At 39.9% G+C, this 13673-nt stretch overlaps 1 protein-coding gene across 1 annotated transcript in view; it reads left to right on the top strand.

Moving 5' to 3' along the window:
* KDM5A (lysine demethylase 5A) overlaps window positions 1-13673 on the top strand; it is a 94593-nt gene that overhangs the window by 36581 nt on the left and 44339 nt on the right. The window contains 6 exon segments of the mRNA XM_089304435.1: window positions 2005-2186; window positions 4102-4264; window positions 6900-7019; window positions 10258-10452; window positions 12859-13040; window positions 13392-13516. Of these exon segments, the coding sequence (XP_089160561.1) occupies window positions 2005-2186; window positions 4102-4264; window positions 6900-7019; window positions 10258-10452; window positions 12859-13040; window positions 13392-13516 (967 nt within the window).

The raw sequence follows: 13673 nt of genomic DNA, 5'->3' as shown, positions 1-13673 counted from the left end.
TGACTCTTGCACTGTGCCACTTCAGCAGCCGGATGAGTGTATTCCATCTCTGTTTCATCTTTTTCTTTGCTGTAGCTGTCCTTCGCGAAATGTTTAACGAAATCTTATCTACCCTTCAAAGTTTCTTCCTTTTTTATGAAGTTTTCCTAACATATCAAATTCATGATGATAACTATTTCCTTGTCCCCTGGAGAACTGTGTAATTTATTTGTATATAGCTGTAACTGGAATTTGATTTATATTACCTTGTGTGGTAACTTTTTTGTGTGTAGACCTTGTTTCCTCAGTTAGATTGCTTATATTTTCAACCAGCTAACTGACAAACTGAAAAACACGGTGGGGGGTAGTAGCTATTGAAATCTGTTTTTTAATCTTTTAGATTGTAGAAGTTATATCTCATTTCATATTGAACTTCCCTCTTTGATAGTAGACTTTCTTATTCTCTCCTCCATGACTTTTTTTTTTTTTTTTAAAGATTTATTTATTTGAAAGGCAGAGTTACAGAAAGGCAGAGAGAGAGAGAGAGAGAGATCTTCCATTCGCTGGTTCACTCTCTAGATGGCTGCAATGGCTGGTTCTGGGCTGATCTGAAGCCAGAAACCAGAAGCTTCCTCTGGATCTCCCAACGTGAGAGCTGAATTGGAAGCAGAGAAGCAGAGAAGCAGGGTCTTGAATCGGTGCCCATATGGGATGTGTCACAGTGCTGGCTCTGGTGGTGACTTTGTGTATCACGTCAGCCTTCAGTGTTGCCACAGATTCATGGTCGTCTATTTTATTATGTTGTGTCTTCACATTATCTAGTACCATTCTGTAAATACAGTAACGATGTTTTGGGAAGTTATGCTACTGGGGATAAATAGAAATTCTAAATATTTATTTTTTGTTGACAGGCAGAGTTAGACAGTGAGAGAGAGAGAGACAGAGAGAAAGGTCTTCCTTCCATTGGTTCACCCCCCAAATGGCTGCTATGGCTGGTGTGCTGTGCTGATCCGAAGCCAGGAGCCAGGTGTTCTCTCCTGGTCTCCCATGTGGGTGCAGGGCCCAAGCACTTGGGCCATCCTCCACTGCCTTCCCAGGCCACAGCAGAGAGCTGGCCTGGAAGAGGAGCAACGGGGACTGGAACCCGGTGTGCCAGCGCCGCAGGCGGAGGATTAGCCTAGTGAGGTGCGGCGCCGGCCGATAAATAGAAATATAATAACAGCCTCCCAATATAGGCCTCACAGCAGGCATTTAGGTCTGGTTCCATTTCCAGCTCTGGCTCCTGATTCTAGCTTTTTGCCAGTGTAGACCCTGGGACCCAGTGGGGATGTTTTAGGACTCAGTGGTGGGGGACCTTTTTTATACCAAAGGCCATTGGGATGTAACATTCACAGGCCATACAAAATTACCCAGTTACCGTTTAGCCTGCTACAGATTTATTGAATTTTGAGTCCCACCTGTGTTTCTCTTTGTAGGCAACCAAATGAGTTTGTGGGACTTAAGTGATCTGCAGTCTTGACATTCCCCATCCTGGTAATTGGGCTACCAAGTGATTGGGTTCTTCCCACCCACATGGGAGATTTGGAATGAATTCCTGACTTAATTGGCCCAGGCTAATGTTGGCCATTGCAGGCATTTGGGGAGTGAACTAGCAGATGTGAGTTCACTCTCTTTCTCTCTCTCTCTTATTACCTTCCAAATAAATGAAAGTAAAAATAAACAGGCATCACATTTTTTTACTGATAGTCTGGGGTGTAATAATAAGCTTTGCTCTTGGGCCTCAGAGTAAATCCAGAGGTATCTGAAATAGAAGGAAATGTAAATAGAACCTAGATAGGAGGTGAGATTAAATATTTGGTTACATGAGTTACATGTAGTTGAGAAAAAAGAGCACATTTTCTATATCCTAGATTGTTGTAAATAAACAGAATTTACTTTGGGGGGTAGATTCCTTTTAGATTTCTGTTGTACACTTGTGATTTCTGCTCTTTCACTTAACTTTTTTTTTTTTTTGGTCTTTTATAGGAATATGCACTTTCTGGTTGGAATTTGAATAACATGCCTGTCCTAGATCAGTCTGTTCTTGCACATATTAATGTGGACATCTCTGGAATGAAGGTGCCATGGCTGTATGTGGGGATGTGTTTTTCTTCTTTTTGCTGGCACATTGAAGATCACTGGAGTTATTCCATCAATTACCTACACTGGTATGTGCTATATTCAGTATTGCATCCATACATACTTAGTGACCTTTTCTCAGATGTAATAATATTAGGTGATAGTTTAAGGAGAACAAACTTTGCAAGTATTTCCTACCCAAATGTTGACTAGTAATATATTGGAGAGAGAGGAGATTTTGCATTTTAAAGTATATGTAGGGGCTGGCACGGTGGTATAGCTGGTAAAAGCTGCTGCCTGCAGTGCTGGCATCTCATATGGACGCCAGTTCAGCCCCGGCTGCTCTACTTCGGATGGAAGACGATTTCTCTCTCTCTGCCTATGCCTCTCTGTAACTCTGCCTTTCAAATAAATAAATCAGTCTTTTAAAAAAAAATGTAGGTGGCAGTGCCTAGAGTTTTAGAGCAAATGATGTATATTTGTAAAAACTCTATTGGTTTGTCTTTTTTTTTTTTTTTTTTTTTTTAATTTTTATTCATTTCAAAGAGAGAGAGAGAGAGTCTTCCATCTGTTGATTTACTCCTGTGATGCCTGTAACAGTCAGAGCTGGGCCAGGCGAAAGCCAGAAACCAGAAGCCAGGAGCTCAGCCCAGGTATTCCATGTGGATGGCTGTGACCCAAATGCTTGAGCCGTTATCTTCTGCTTCCCAGGATGTACATTAGCAGGAGGCTAGAATCAGGAGTGGAGCCAGCAATCAAACCTAGATACTCTGATATGGGCTGTGGGCACCTCAAGTGGTGTCCTAACTACTGTGCCACCTGTCCTATGGTGTATCCTTTGTTATGCTGGACAGATGTTTAAAGTTTGTTTAATTAAGATATAACCTTCAGTATTAGAAATTTTCAAGAATATTTTTAAAATAAATTTTCTCTAAAAATTCCCAAGTTACACATAATCACAAAAGTGATTAAATACTTTGCTGACTTGTTTTGTGTCTGACCCACAGCTTTTACTTTCTTAGGCAGTTCTCTGCCCACTATTAAATCTTAGCTGGATGATATTTTTTTCTCCATGTCGAAGAAACTACATAATATACAGTAGAAAACTCGTGATTTTCTTGTCATGTTTTACTGCTGTATAGTGTGATATGATCGCTGCTAGCCATATGTGGCTATTTAAATTTAAAGTAGTTAAGTATAAGTAAAATTAAAAATTTACTTGTGCTTGCCACATTCAAGCACTTCATAGACATGTGAGTAGGAACTGCTCACTGTTTTGACCAGCACAAACAGAACATTTATTATCACTGTAGTAACTTCTTTTGTGGACAGAACTGTTCTATAGTCTTATGAATTCTAGAGGATTAAGAATATAGTTTTCCTATAAATAGCTTGACTAATATTAAATCTTTTTCCTTGGAGTACAACTTAGTGTTCTACATGAATTGTAGTCTTCTGAAGTCTAGTGGACTAATGATGTCAAGATTTTGGTCCTTAAGGTTTATAGACATAACTATATTCAAGTTTTCAATAAATTTTAGCCTTGGCTTATTTTCTTGGGTAGTAAAATTGAATTCAATTTGAATGAAGTTACAGGTATTCTAGAGAGCATTGATTATTGCTTTTGCTTTGATTATTTTGGGGATAATTAGACTGTCCAGTGGACCTGTGAATCCAGGCAGTATATTAGTTTCATTTGGAACAGTGCTTGCTTTCCATTTAGTGTCTTTCCTGTTTGAAGGTACTCATCCACTTTAACAAGTCCATGTGCTTTGAGTTGCTTTTCTGATAGAGGTGATAAGTATGTGTCTGATCTCTGTAGTTTTTTGTTATGAATGGTAGCACAGGTTTGTGAGATGGTTGTCTAAAATTTGGGGTATATAATCTCCGGCCATGGAATAAGAAAAAGTTAATTTAGTTGATTTGAATCAGAGACCTTGGTCTCATTGGTACTATGTTCTGCCTAGCTAAAAGCTAAACAATTATTTATTTTTTTTTTGCTAGGGGGGAGCCAAAGACATGGTATGGTGTGCCATCTCATGCTGCAGAACAACTGGAGGAGGTGATGAGGGAGCTGGCTCCTGAATTATTTGAATCCCAGCCTGATCTCCTACATCAGTTAGTCACCATAATGAACCCCAATGTGCTAATGGAGCATGGTGTGCCTGTGAGTCATTTTGTGTCTCCCTTCAGTATTTTAAATTTAAAGTTATTATTGCTTTTGATTAGAATGGAGTCAAAACATATGCCTTATTTTGTAACTCAAAATGAAAGGTCGTATCATCTAGCAGCTAAATTTATACTCAGAAGGGAACATCTTTTATCTGATTAAGAAGGGATGTTTTTAAAATCTGAATCATGCTTTATGTATAGCTATCTTCTGTTTTCAGTAAATTACTTTCTGATTTGAAGAATAAACTCCTATTCTTTATCCCCCTTTTGCCAAAATATAGGTATATTTTAAGATATATATATATTTTTTTTAAAAGATTTGTTTATTTATTTGATAGGCAGAGGGAGAGACAGAAAGAGAACTTCTGTCTGCTGGTTCACTTGCTGTGGCTGCAATGGCCAGGGCTGGGCCAGGCTGATGCCAGGAGCCTGGAACTCTGTGCAGGTCTCCCACATGGGTGGCTGGGGCCCAACTACTTGGGCCATGTTCCACTTCCCCTGGCTTCCCAGGCGCATTCCCAGGGAGCAGAATGGAAACTGAGCTGCCAGCCTCTCCCATTGGTGTTCATATGGGATGCTGGTATCACGGCAGCTGCTTATTAACCCAGTGCTCCACAATGCCAACCCCATGTGATATCTTTAATAATAATAATCTTTATTCGTATTTTTTGTATAAAGATTTCAGAGCTTTTAATATATGAGACAGTGAAGTAAATATATACTATGATATAACTTTCCTAGTTTTCAGATTTTATAGTGATTTTCAAATAGAAACTAAAGCAAGATAAAGTATAAGCCTAGTACGTGTGTACATATACTCAAATATTCATTATAACCTTAATGAGGCAGCCAGTTAAGTAACATCTGTAATGCTGCTTCATCTTTAAAGAATGAATTATACTAGAATCTGGCACTTTTCAGAAGACACATGTGCTATTATAAAATGAAGTGAGATTCAGATGTGTGGATTTTGGGGATATCCCATATGACATGTGAACTAATCAATTTAGTTTCTAGAAAATTATTCAAAGGTAGCAGGCAATTCCATCCTTTACCACTATTTACAATACAGCAATACAAAAAGTTCTCTTAAAAATTTTATCAAATTAGGGAACTAGTAGCTTAGTAAGAGTAACATTTTCTTCTTGAGAATCTCTTGGCTGCTAATTTGTGTCATGAATTATAACAAATATCAGTGACTATGTTAAGAAAGTAGAATTCTAGCTACTTCTTTTTTTTGTAGAAAGCTTTTATTTAATAAATATAAATTTCATAAGTACAACTTTTAGATTATAGCAGTTCTTTCCCCCATACCTGCCCTCCTACCCCCAAACCATCCCTCTTCCTACTCCCTCTCCCACTCCATTCTTCATTAAGATTCATTTTTAATTATCTTTATTACATACAGAAGTTCAACTCTAAACTAAGTTAAGATTTCAACAGATTGCACCCACACAGACATACAAAGTATAAAGTACTGTTTGAAGACTAGTTTAATCATTAATTCTGATAGTACAACACATTAAGGACAGAGGTCCTACATGGGAGCAAGTGCACAGTGACTCCTGTTGTTGATTTAACAATTGACACCCTTATTTATTTATTTATTTTTGACAGGCAGAGTGGACAGTGAGAGAGACAGAGAGAAAGGTCTTCCTTTTCCGTTGGTTCACCCCTCAATGGCTGCTGCGGCTGGCGCACTGTGCTGATCTGAAGCCAGGAGCCAGGTGCTTTTCCTGGTCTTCCATGCAGGTGCAGGGCCCAAAGACTTGGGCCATCCTCCACTGCCTTCCCAGGCCACAGCAGAGAGCTGGACTGGAAGAGGAGCAACTGGGACAGAACCCAGCGCCCCAACCGGGACTAGAACCCGGTGTGCCAGCGCCGCAGGTGGAGGATTAGCCTAGTGAGCTGCGGCGCCGGCTGATACCCTTATTTATAATGTCAGTAATCATCCGAGGCTCTTACCATGAGCTGCCATGGCTATGGAAGCCTCTTGAGTTCACAAACTCAGATTTTATTTAGACAAGGCCATAATCAAAGTGGAAGTTCTCTCCTTCCTTCAGAGAAAGGTACCTCCTTCTTTGATGGCCGTTCTCTCCACGGGGATCTCACTCACAGAGATCTTTCATGTAGGTCAACTTTTGCTCAGTGTCTTGGCTTTCCATGCCTAAAATGCTCTCATGGGCTTTATAGCCAGATCTGAATGCCGTAAGGGCTGATTCTGAGGTCAGAGTGCTGTTTAGGGCATTAGCCATTCTATGAGTCTGCTGTGTGTCCTGCTTCCCATGTTGGGTCGTTCTTTCCTTTTTAATTCTATCAATTATTATTAGCAGACACTTGGTCTTATTTATGTGACCCCTTTGACACTTAATCCTATCTTTATGATCAGTTATGAACTTAAACTGATCACTTTAGCTAGTAAGATGGCATTGGTACCTGCCAACTTAATGGGATTTGGAGTCCCATGGCAAGTTTTTTTAGCTACTTCTAAAATCCTGATATTTTCTGATATGTGCTAACAGTTTAGTGTTTTCAGTTTTAGAAAAGGCTTCTGAAATTATCTGATAAAATCTTTCTCTTTTTTGTTGTTTTTATTTTGTTTCTTTTTTTGCTTCCCAATTTGCATTTAGGTATACAGGACCAATCAGTGTGCTGGCGAGTTTGTTGTGACGTTTCCTCGTGCCTATCACTCTGGATTTAATCAGGGCTACAACTTTGCTGAAGCTGTGAACTTCTGTACTGCTGACTGGGTCTGTTCTATAACAAGTGGCTGTTGTACGTCTACTAACACCCCCATAAAATGTTGCTGAGTTGTCAGAGTTGCTTAGCTGGGTTCAGTTATGAATATTTCCGTGAAGACTGGATTAAATGTTGCAGTAGAAAGTTTTTTGAGTTTCCATATTATTTATTTGGAAGATTTTTTTAGTTCTTTATGCTTTATCCTTTTATAATTTTTTGTCATTCTGTTTAAACTTTAAATGGGCAATTAATACTTTTCTAGGAATATATGATTCCTGCTTTCTCAGAGCACTCCTGGAGCTTACAAGCTTGATGCCTCTAAGGGCGCATTAGCAGGAAGCTGGGTCAGAATTGGTGGTGCCAGGATTTGAATTGGCACTCCCTTATGGAATGTGCATATCCCACATGCAGCTTAATCTTAACACTGTGCCACAACACTTGTTACCAAAATCGTACAAACATTCATTGAATGTTTTGTGATTTATGTGGTACAAAGTTGATCATCAGGCTTTTAGAGATAATTTCAAGTATTAATTCTACCACATTTTCAAATATCTAGTTCTGTTTTTTATCTTAAAATATTCCAGGCCATTTGGGGAGTAAACCAATGGAAAAAAGACCTTTCTCTCTGTCTTTCTCATTGTCTGTAACTCTGTCAAATAAATAAATAAAAATCTTTAAAAAATATATATTTTGCCATCATTTTCCTTCTGATAGACATTTCTTCTGCTATTTTATATTTGCTATATTCCCTTTTTAAAATTTTTTAAGACTGTGTACTGTACTTTTATGTAAATGATAATACCAGTGTTTTTGATAATACCAGTGTTTTGCTTTTATATGAGGTAGATATCAAAAAGTAATTACGGTTATGTGATACTGATTGGGGAAAGACTGTATATTTATAATACACATTGTCTTTTTCTTTCAGTAATATATTTTTGTTGCCTTACTTAACCTTTTGGGGCAAATATATTAGTTATATTGGAGCTTTTTCTGTGTTTTTTGTTTTCTGTGAGCTTTTTTTTTTTTTAAAGATTGATTTATTTATCTGAGAGGCAGAGTTACAGAGAGAGAGGGAGAGTCAGAGAGAGAGAGGTCTTCCATCCTCGGTTTCACTACCCAATTGGCTGCAATTGCGGAGCTGGGCCAACCTGAAGCCAGGAGCCAGAGCTTCTTCAGGATCTCCCATGTGGGTGCAGGGGCCCAAGTGCTTGGGCAGTCTTCCACTGCTTTCCCAAGCCATTAACAGAGAGCTTGATTGGAAGAACAGCTAGGACTAGAAATGGCTCTCATATGGGATGCTGGTGCTGCAGGCAGAGACTTAGCTTCCTACACCGCAGCACAGGCCCCTCTGTGGACATCTTAATTTATTAAGTCCCATGATTAACTGTAGAGAGGTAATATTTGTTTCCTTGATTAATGAATAATCTATTAGTTTTTTAAGGAGATGTATTTACTTGAAAGGTAGAGTTACTGAGTGAGAGGGAAGAACAGAGAGAGAGATTTTCTATCCACTGGTTTACTCCTTAAATGGCCACAATAGCCAGGGCTAGGCCAGACTGGAGCCAGGAGCTTCTTTCAGGTCTCTCATATGGGTGGCAGGGGCCCAACTATTTGGACTGTCTTTTGCTGCTTTCCCATGCCATTAGCAGGGAGCTGGATCAGAAGTGGAGCAGCCAGGACAAGAACTGGCACCCACAGGGGATGCCGGTGTCACAGGCAGTGGCTTAACTCACTGTACCACACCACCATCCCCAAAGATCTAGTAATTTTAAACTTCTTCTTTGTTACTCTTTGGTAGTAGCATAATTTAGCAAGAATAAGACTAAATTTAGGATTTTACCTTGGATTGTAATGTATTTTTAAAAATTGAATCACCTTTTTTTTTTAAAGATTTATTTTATTTATTTGAAAGATAGAGTTACAGAGAAAGGTAGAACCAGAGAGGGAGAGAGGTCTTCCATCAGCTGGTTTACTCCTCAGTTGACTGCAATGGCCAGAGCTGAGCTGATCCAAAGCCAGGATCCAGGAGCTTCTTCTGGGTCTCCCATATTGGTACAGGGGCCCAAGGACTTGGGCCATCCTCCACTGCTTTCCCAGGACATAGAGAGCTGGATTGGAAATGAAGCAGCTAGGACCAGTGCCGGCCCCAAAATTGAACCAACTTTTAAAAATTAATTTTATTTATTTTCATCTGCTTGGAAAGGCAGAGTGTCAGAGAGGGAGAAAGAGCTCTTTTCTCTGCTCGTTCACTCTCCAAATGTCCACAACAGTCAGCTGAGCAAGACTGAAGCCAGGAGCCTGAAACTCCATCTCAGTTTTCCATGTGGTAGCAGGGGCCCAAGTTTGCTGCCTCTAAGGGTACATTAGCAGGAAGTTGGGTTAGAAGTGGTGGTTTCAAGATTTGAATTGGCACTCCCTTATGGAATGTGCAGATCCCACATATAGTTTAATCTTAACACTGTGCCACAACACTTGTTACCAAAATCATACAAACATTCATTGAATGTTTTGTGATTTATATGGTACTTGGTAAAGTGTTGGGTAGGAAACAGGGTGATTCATATATGAGCTATGGTAAGTTTCTGCCTTTTTTTTTTAAAGATTTATTTATTTATTTGAAAGGTGGAGTTACAGAGAGGCAGAGGCAGAGGCAGAGAGAGAGAGAGAGAGAGAGAGATCTTCTAGCTGCTGGTTCACTCCCCAGATGGCTGCAACAGAGCTGGGCCGATCTGAATCCAGGAGCTAGTGTGGATTAAGTAGTATTTCTCCCCCTTCCCTCCAGTTTCTCCCTTCTAATCATATCTATTCTTGTTTTGTGGAAATGAATGTTTATTACGTAAGCTTAATCCTTTATGGTCTGAACTTTAAAATTATATATTGATTTTTACAGTATTTTTTTTTCTGTTAGGCTCACATTAGACTGGTCTGCCTCGTTTATATGCCAAGGAAATTCTTGATGTACGTGAATAGAAAATCAACAGCTTAGGTTAGAAGCTTTTAACATGTGAGATTATAGGAATTTTCTCTGAGAAAGCCTTTGAAATTCCTACTGGGTCATAAAGGGTTTATATGTGTGTGTGTGTGTGTGTGTGTGTGTGTGTGTATAGCTGGCTCTTACATTCAAATAGAATTTATTATTCTGTCATCTTTATAATAAAAGGGAGGATCTGAAGGATAAAATAGTGGCTCAGTTCCGGAATATGTTATTAACCATAATTTAACATAGAAATTTCTTGTTTTTAGTTGCCCATTGGACGTCAGTGTGTGAATCATTACCGCCGGCTAAGGCGTCATTGTGTCTTTTCCCATGAAGAACTCATTTTCAAGATGGCAGCAGATCCTGAATGCCTAGATGTAGGCTTGGCTGCTATGGTCTGCAAAGAATTGACGCTCATGATGGAAGAAGAAACACGATTAAGGGAATCTGTAGTACAAATGGTATGTTTGCTAACGTTCTCTGTAACTGATACTACTTATGGAATGTACTAAAAATAAAAAGTAAACCTTTAGGAAGAATCCATTTTCATCTTGATCCCTGCAGGAGTTGAACACAAAAAATATCTAGTTTGGAGATGGTTTTTGTTTCTTTTTTTTAAAGTTTTACTTTACTTATTTGAAAGGCAGAATGACAGAAAGAGCACGAGCGGGAAAGACATCTTTTCAAATGTTAGTTCATTCCCCACGTGTTTTCCACAGCCAGATCTGGGCCAGACTGGAGCCAGGAGCCTGGTCTCTCACATGGAATTGCAGCAGCCTAAGTTAGGCTGCTTTTCTAGGTGCACCAGCAGGGAGCTGAATTGAAACAGAGCAGCTGAGACTCAGCCAGCAGTCCAGTATGGGAGGCCGGCCTTGGAAGCAGCGGCTTTACCTGCTATTCCATAATGCCAGCCCCAGGGTTTTTGCTTTGGCGTTGTGTCTCATCACTTTTTCCTTCCTTCTTTTATCCTTACTGCTTTACTTTAATATGCTGGTGTCTGTTGTTAATTTGTCAAAGTGAGAGGGATATGATATACAGCATTCATCTTTTTTTCTTCCTTTTATTTCTTTCATTTATTTGAAAAGGAGAGTTACAAAGAGACAGGAAGAGACAGAGAGGGAGAGATCTTCCATTTACTGGTTTACACCCCAGATGGTCACAGCTGCTGGAGCTGGGCCAATCTGAAGCCAGGAGCTTTTTCCAGGACTCACACATGGGTGTCAGGGGCCCAAAGACTTGGACCATCTTCTGCTGTTTTCTCAGGTGCATTAGCGCGGAGCTGGATCTGAATTGGAGCAGCTGGGACTTAGAACCAGTGCCTGTATAGGATACTGTCATCACAAGAGGCAACTTTGCCTGCTGCACCACAACACCAGCCCCAATCTACATTTTCCAGAAAAGAACTGTTGTTTTCAAAATGTCTTTTGGTATTAGTGGTCCTTGGAGTGTACTTGGGGAAATGGTGTCAGATTTCTTGAAGCAGCCCAACTTTGTTAGTTATCCTATTAGTGTCCCCTTTGCCAGCTGTTTTGAAGCTATATAAAAATTTTTAAAGATTTATTTATTTATTTGCAAGTCAGAGTTACACAGAGAGATAAGGAGAGGCAGAGAGAGAGATATTTTTCCATCCACTCCTTCGCTCCCCAGTTGGCTGCAGTGGCTGGCACTGCACCCGATCTGAAGCCAGAAGCCAGGAGTTTCCTCTGGGTCTTCCGACGTGGGTGCAGGAGCCCAAGGACTTGGGCCATCCTCTACTGCTTTTCCAGGCAGGTGGAGGGTTAGCCTTTTGAGCTGTGGCGCTGGCCCATGTAAAACAATTTATATAGCTTAATGAACTATATGTTAAAGCTTGTCATCACCATTCAGTTCATTAAATAGAACTTTGTCAGCCACCCCCAAAATCATCTCACAATTAGTTTCCACCTTCCCCCTCTAAAAGCTATCTTGACTTTGTAGTTGTCACCTATTTGTATATTGTTTATAGTTTTATCACACAAATGTTCATCCTTGGATATCAAAGTTTAGTGTTGTCTACTTTAAAAATTTGAGTAATTTTTTTATGTTTCTGATAAAATTTATTGGGGCCAGCGCTGTGGTGCAGCGGGTTAACGCCCTGGCCTGCAGTGACGGCATAGCATATGGGCGCCGGTTTGAGTCCTGGCTGCTCCACTTCCAATCCAACTCTGCTATGGCCTGGGAAAGCAGTAGAAGATGGCCCAAGTCCTTGGGCCCCTGCACCCACATGGGAGACCTGGAAGAAGCTCCTAGCTTCTGGCTTTGGATCGGTGCAGCTCCGGCCATTGAAGCCAATTGGGAAGTGAACCATCAGATGGAAGACCTCTCTCTCTCTCTGCCTTTCCTCTTTCTTTGTAACTCTGACTTTCAAATATATAAATAAATCTTAAAAAATTATTTTCATTTAGTCAAAAAGCAGAGTGACAAGAAACAGAAATTTCACCCCCAGTACACTCTCCAGATGCCCTGCTGCCAGGGCTGGGCCGTGCCGAAGTCCGCAGCCTGGAATTCCATGCAGATCTTCTATGTGGGTGAAAAGGTCCCACGCACTTGAACCATCATCTGCTTTCTCTCAGGGTGTATTAGCAAGAAGCTGGATTGGGAGCAGAGTAGCTGGGACTTGAATTGGCATTCTAGATTGGGATGTGGGCCGTGGAAACAGTGGCCCTAACCTGCTGCCCCTTACACCCACCCTAGTAATGATTATTTTTAGAAATTATTTTCATGTTGTGCTATTGTACTTTTCATGTTTATGTCTTAAATCAGAAATTTGCCCACAGAGATAAAAATCAAGATTTTTGATGCCTTAAAAATTAGAAAGATTTCATTTACTGGCATAAATTATATTTCAGGGTGTCCTGATGTCAGAAGAAGAGGTGTTTGAACTTGTTCCTGATGATGAACGACAGTGTTCAGCATGCAGAACCACCTGTTTTCTCTCTGCTCTCACATGCTCCTGTAATCCTGAGCGGCTTGTATGTCTCTACCATCCAACTGATCTGTGCCCCTGCCCCATGCAGAAGAAATGTCTTAGGTATCTAAAAGTGTCTTGTAAGGCCTCCATTATCTTGTTAATGATATTGTTGGTTAATGATGTTGTTGGTTATTCCCTTCTCTGTCTCTAGATTGATACCTTCTGTTTGTTCCTCTAATTCCCCTGCTTGAGAACTAGTCCTTTAAAGTTGGACCATACTTGGCAGCTAAAATGTAGTTTCCTTATTATTTATTTCATATGTTCTTTATCTCCCTTTGGTTTAAAATTGTGGGCTTTTTTGATTTTATATAAATCAAGATCCTATTCCTCTGGCCATTGTACTTAAGCTGATTGTACTTGAAACTTATTTTGACGTTGTTATTGGATTTAATCTCTGTTTTTTTTTTATAGGTATCGTTACCCTTTAGAAGACCTCCCTTCTCTGTTATATGGTGTGAAAGTCAGGGCACAGTCCTATGACACCTGGGTCAGTCGTGTTACAGAAGCATTAGCTGCTAACTTCAACCACAAGAAAGGTTACTTTTCCCCTTTTGGATGAATTTGTTGAAATGAATGTCATTTTAAAAGAGGTCTTTTTCAGTTTGGGTTATTTTTTCCTCTGGGATTGAGACTAGGGGTTGATTGAATATAGACTTGATTTGTTGTTGTTGAAAGGTTTACTTATTTTTATTT

The sequence above is a fragment of the Oryctolagus cuniculus genome, chromosome 9, assembly GCF_051225735.1.
Source record: "Oryctolagus cuniculus isolate XC-2025 breed Fujian yellow rabbit chromosome 9, ASM5122573v1, whole genome shotgun sequence".
Classification (NCBI taxonomy): domain Eukaryota; kingdom Metazoa; phylum Chordata; class Mammalia; order Lagomorpha; family Leporidae; genus Oryctolagus; species Oryctolagus cuniculus.
The sequence above is the reverse complement of the archived record's forward strand: the minus strand, read 5'-3'. Positions and strand labels throughout refer to the sequence as shown.